A 6,196-nucleotide genomic window follows, 5' to 3' on the forward strand; every position below is an offset into this window, starting at 1 on the left:
AGAGCTATCCCAGAGTTTAATGAACTACTCAGGAAAATAGTGGGTTCTTTCTGCCTAGATTTATCTTCCAAGAAAAGCTGAATGATTTCTTCTCATTTACTTGTGAGGAAATTCTTGTACAGAGATTAGACTACAAGACCTGTTTAAGAGTTATTTACCACTAGTTTATGTTAATGTCAAAGGACCAAAGGACAAAAGAGAAGGAACTCATCTTATTCCTTGAAAATAGTTGTAGAGAGGACAGGTAATGAAGTCTACTTCCTCCCCAACTCTACTCCTTGAGACCTCTCCATCATGCCCCCAGGAGCCTCATCATTGGAAAACTTCATCCTGCACAATGGAAGCAGTCTTAGTATTCATGCCTCATCAATGTGCCTGCTCCTTTGATTGTAGTTTGGAGTGATTAGTTTTAAAACCTTCATTTAAAAAGGGGGACCAGACCAACCATCTCTTCATTTCCCAGCAGGCTGAATTCCTTTGATTTCTCCACCATGGTTCCACATCCAGGAACCTTTTTCTTCCTCCTCTTGATTTTCATTTTCCTTTTGCATGTTGTCTTCCTCATTTTATTGTAAACTATTTGAGTCTAGAAACTAAGAAACTATCTTTATCTTATTTGTGTCCCCAGAACTGTTTAATAGCAGATATCTGTCATGTAGCAGGCACTTAACAAGTGTTCATGTTTATGGACTTGACTGTGGCCCTGAGGGGCAAAGCCTAGAGATCTTTGCAGACTGGAAGAGAAGAGAAACAAGACAAAATATGGCATAGTTATTTACCACTTTCAGTGTATGCAAAATTTATTGATAAAAAAGACTACGTGTTTCTAAACTATATAGTTTGTCTTCTGAAATTCTATCACACTGTAAGAAAAATAGTTAATAGGTATATGACAAGATATAGTTGAAATGACATTTGGGCTTAGAATAAGTAGCTACAGGACAGATACAAGCTCCCCTAGTTATTACATATATGGCTAGGAGAAGTCACTATATCTTTCTGATATCAGTTCCTCAGTTTACATCTGTAAAATATTACTAAATGACACCTAAGGTACTTTACAATGCTAGATCTTATGAATCTATGACTGTACCGATTAGAAAGCTGTGAAAGGAATATTCATACCATCAGTCTGCCCTTCTGTCAGAATTTCAGAATTTTAGAGTTAGGAGTTAAGTGAATAAGTCTTTATTAAGTACATACTATGTGCTACCCATTGTGATAAGCACTGAGAATACTAATGCAAAAAGCAAGTCAGTTTTCCCTTAGTAACTTCTTTTGCATACTTTCCTCCCTCCCTCTCCTCCATCATGATCATGACACAGGCTTTCATTACCGTACACCTAACCCAGTGGTTCCCAAACCTTTATGACCTGCTGCCCACTTTCCAAGAAAATATATTACTTAGCGCCCCCTGGAAATTATGAAACTATTTATTGAACTCAGCATAGAATGTAATACAAAAAAAGTGTGGCCATCACTGCCTTCCTGGATTGCTGCAGCACCCACCAGGGGGTGGTAGCACCCACTTTGGGAATCACTGACCTAGACTATGGCTATAATCACTGGTTGGTTTTATACAGAAATCTCTGCACTCTCACTGGAGTCTATTCATCCTCTATTCAAATGAAAAAGTGATCTTCCTAAAATTTAAATCTGATCATATCACTCCCTCTTCCCACAGTGCCACTCAATAAACTCTAATGTTTCCCTATAACTTTCCTTTTAAAAAACAAAACAAAAACAATTTATCTTTTGTCTTAGAATTGATACTAAGTATCAGTTCCAAGGCAGAAGAGAGGTAAGGGCTAGGCAACTGGATTTATTGACTTGCCTAGGGTCATACAGCTAGGAAGTGTCTGAGGCCAGATTTGAACCCAGGAGCCCCTGTTTTTAGCTCTGGCTTTCTATCTCCTGTGCCACCCAGCTTCCCCTCCCTATAATTTTCAAGATCAAATATAAAATCCTCTCCTTGCATTCAAAACCCTTAATAACTTCTTTCATATGTCTTCACACCTTATATCTGTCCATGTATTCTGTGATCCAGTATCAATAACCTCCTTGCTATTCCTCAAACAAGATACTCATCAATCTCCTGATTTCAAGAATTTTCAATGGTTATTCCTCCTGCCTGAAGGTTCTTATCTTCATCTCCACCTCTGGCTTCTCAGGCTCCCTTTTAAGTAGAGGTAAAGGTCTCAAATTTCACAGAAAGACTGTCTTGATCTCTTTTAATTCTAGCAGTTTCCATGTATTGATTACCTCTAAGTTTTCTTGTCTATATTTTGTTTGTACATAGTGGCTTGAATATTGTCTTCCCCATCAGACTGTGAGTTCTTTAAGAACAGATACCATCTTTTGCCCTTTTTCCTATCCTCATACTTAGCATAGTACCTGAAACAGAGTAGATACTTAAAAAATGTTTATTGATAAACTGGTTCCAGGGAGTTTTATTCTAACAAAAGAAGGCAACATATAAAAAGGAGCTAAGAAGCAGAAGATTCAAGGTCAGGAGGAAGATAGTGGCAGGTGGTGAAGTTCCAGAAGATGTAGGGGAACCAGGAAAGGAGAATAGGAATGTTAAGAGTACATCTGGTTGAATTTAGTCATGTATTTATTTGTTTATTTATGTGAAAATTATGGAACTTGGGCACACATAGAACACAGAATTTATGTGATAATTATGGGGCTTAGGCACACATAGAACACAAAATTTATGTGAGAATTATGGAATTCAGGCACACATAGAACACAGAATTTATGTGAGAATTATGGGGCTCAGGCACACATAGAACACAGAGTTTATGTGAGAATTATGGAACTCAGGCACACATAGAACACATAACTTGTCAAAGGTCATATAATTAATTAATGGTAGAACCTGAATAGAACCAAGCTCTGCTTATTCCAATTTCATTGTTCTCTGAACTTGGTTTAAGCTGTGACTGTGGCATTTTAGGAACATAACTTCATCAGCTGAATAGAGAATGGGCTGAAGTATGCAGAGATTTTTGATAGTCAGACTAACTAGCCAGTTATAGCAATAGACCAGATGTATAACAATAAGGACCATGTCAAGATGATGGTATGGGGAAAATGGGAGATATGATTACAAATGAAGTTACTAAGGCATGTATTCTCCTCCAGTGACCAAACAACCAGTTCACACTCTTTCATTCACTCTTAAATTTTTTGGAAGGGATGGTAGATGATGGCAGTTGAAGGAATAGTCTTCTATCCTCTAGGCTCCCAGGACAGAATAAAGTTCATAATGTATTCTTTGTTTCTGCTTATTTCCATTACTGGGAAAACAGTGTTCATTCAGGACACCTTGCCGAGAGTTAAAGCCTCATTGCAATGAGTGTGGCCACTGGAAGACACTGGCAGGATGTCCTTTCTCAATAACACTTTATCCCATCCTTCCTCCTTCTTGCTACTGGGAATTCCTGGGCTAGAAGCCATGCACATCTGGATTGGCTTCCCTTTCTGTGTTATGTATCTGGTTGCAGTATTGGGTAACATCACCATCCTGTTTGTGATCAAGACCGAACGGAGTCTACACCAGGCAATGTTCTACTTATTGGCTATGTTGGCTGTGATTGACCTCGGCTTATCTACAGCCACAATACCCAAAATGCTTGGTATCTTCTGGCTCCACTTAAGGGAGATAAGCTTTGAGGGCTGTGTTACTCAGATGTTCTTTATCCACATGTTCACAGGCATGGAGACCTTTATGCTTGTGGCCATGGCTTTTGATCGTTACGTTGCCATTTGTAACCCTCTCCGGTATAGCACCATCCTCACCAATAATATCATTGGCATCATTGCAGGGATGGCAGTAATGAAAAATTTTATTTTGGTTGTTCCATTAACATTTCTGATTTTTAGGCTTTCTTTCTGTGAGCACCACATCATTCCCCATACTTACTGCGAACACATGGGAATCGCTCGGCTGGCTTGTGTTAACATCAGGGTAAATGTGATCTTTGGGTTGTTTCTTGTTTGTATGATTCTTTTGGATGTGGTTCTAATTGCTGTTTCCTATGGGAAGATTCTTCAAGCTGTCTTTAGGCTTCCCTCCAGAGAAGCTCGACTGAAAGCTCTCAACACCTGTAGCTCCCATGTTGGTGTCATCTTAGCCTTCTTCACTCCAGCACTTTTCTCTTTCATAACACATCGCTTTGGGCAGAATGTCCCCCATTATGTGCACATCCTTCTTGCCAATCTGTATGTGATCATCCCGCCTGCACTCAACCCAATCATCTATGGAGTCAGGACCAAGCAGATCCGGGAGAGGGTTGTAGCCATATTCTTCATATGGAAAGAGCAAGACTAATGAGCTCAGCACAGAGAAAACCTTTGAGAGCCCACCTTTGTGCTCAAGAGAGAAGAAATACATTTATTTCTTCTTTCATGAAAGAAATGTATTCTTGAAAAGTTAGTTATAAAGTAAACTTATGTTTATTAATAATTCCAGATGTATATTGATTCCAGTGATCGATGATACACAAAAAAACCAGTGGAAATGCGCATCAGCTACAGACGGTGGGGATTGGGAGTGGTGGAGGGGAGAGTGAGAACACAAATCATGTAACCATTTCAGGAAAAAAATTTTCTAAAAAATAAAATTTTAAAAAAAGTCCATATAAGTCCATAAACTTTAACATGAAATTGGAGAAATTGTACAATTCCCCCAAATAAATAAAAGGTTCATAGGAGAATATAAACAATTTATTTTCCTGCAAATGTGACTTTTTAAATTGTGACTAGAATATTGATTATACTCAAGTCTCCAAATACAAGTAATCTCATGAAACTTAAAATAACATATTTGAAATTCCTTTGGAATTAAAATGGTTGATTAAAGCCTAGTTGTATTTAAATTTTTCATCAATTATGACATGATGATGTTTATTTTAAGACTACTACTACCACCATCATCATCAGCTCTTTGGAAGGATCCAGTGAAATAAGGTTTAACAGTGATTTGAACTGATAATAGTGCATGTGAAAGGATAAGCCTTCGTAGTTAATTTCAACTATATATTTGTGAAGTTATATTTGTATTTCTGAATGCGAGGCATGTACCTCAGATATGGGATGGTACCAATGAATTGGGCTATCTTAATTTCTCTGAAAGGGGACAGAGGAGAGAGTCTGGAATCAGTAACTGTTCCCAGTAGAGAATCAGAGGAGGCAAGTAGGTGGCTGAGTAGATAGAAAGGTAGGCCTAGGTATGGGAGGTCCTGGGTTCAAATCAGGCCTCAGATACTTCCTAGCTGTGTGACCCTGGGCAGGTCATTTAACCCCAGTTGCCTAAGCCTTACCATGCTTTTGCCTTGGAACCAATATTTAATATTGATACTAAGACAGAAGGTAAGGGTTTCAAAAGAAAAAAAAATGAATAGAGGATGAATTTCATAGTAATGTGATGATTGAAGTGATTAGTCCTTTGGTTCTGAGAGCCATAATTTCAGCTTTTCATGACCTTTTTGACAAGCTTATTAGAATGCAAATAATAGAAATGCTATAGACATATATCTACATTTCATATAACAATGAAACAAAATTCTTAGACTATTTCTGTGGCCAATATGGGGAAATTTAGGATAAGGATAGTACAGGTAGATAGATTCTAAACAAATTTAGTTACTCATTCAAAGAACTGTATTAAAAAACCCAGATAAATGAGACTCCAAAATTTAATCATCAAAAGAAAGACACTATAGGTCAGTGATTCCCAAAATGGGTGCTACCGCCCCCTGGTGGGTGCTGCAGCGATCCAGAAAAGTGGTGATGGCCACAGGTGCATTTATCTTTCCTATTAATTGCTATTAAATTTTTTTAAAAATTAATTTCCAGGGGGCTAAGTAATATTTTTTTCTAGAAAGGGGGCGTTAGGCCAAAAAAGTTTGGGAACCACTGCTAGAGATGAAAATGACTATTAATATAATTCTACTTGAGATCCACTCACAGAAATAGCTTCTTTAAAAATGAATTTTAGAAAGAATATATACATTTAAAGAATTGTCCTTGAATCAAGACTTTTAAAAATATTTTTATCACTTATTCTTATATCACCTTCATTTCAAAATGTTTCCTCCCTACACTCAATGACCCTATTAAAAGAAATAAAGAAATAAAAGGGATCTCTCTCTCTCTGTCCCTCCTTTCCTCCTTTCCTCCCTCCCTCCCT

General features: G+C 37.7%; 1 protein-coding gene across 1 annotated transcript; it reads left to right on the plus strand.

Moving 5' to 3' along the window:
- Positions 1 to 3,388: 3,388 nt before the first annotated feature.
- On the plus strand, positions 3,389 to 4,336 carry LOC123238657 (olfactory receptor 52E4-like). The gene has a single exon (XM_044665863.1). The coding sequence runs from the start codon at positions 3,389 to 3,391 to the stop codon at positions 4,334 to 4,336; it is 948 nt and encodes a 315-aa protein (XP_044521798.1).
- Positions 4,337 to 6,196: the final 1,860 nt, after the last annotated feature.

The sequence above is a fragment of the Gracilinanus agilis genome, chromosome 3 (assembly GCF_016433145.1).
Source record: "Gracilinanus agilis isolate LMUSP501 chromosome 3, AgileGrace, whole genome shotgun sequence".
Classification (NCBI taxonomy): Eukaryota; Metazoa; Chordata; class Mammalia; order Didelphimorphia; family Didelphidae; genus Gracilinanus; species Gracilinanus agilis.

Bases quoted from the DNA above. Each gene is read 5' to 3' on its own strand.
- LOC123238657 (XM_044665863.1), top strand. From the start codon at position 3,389: ATGTCCTTTCTCAATAACACTTTATCCCATCCTTCCTCCTTCTTGCTA.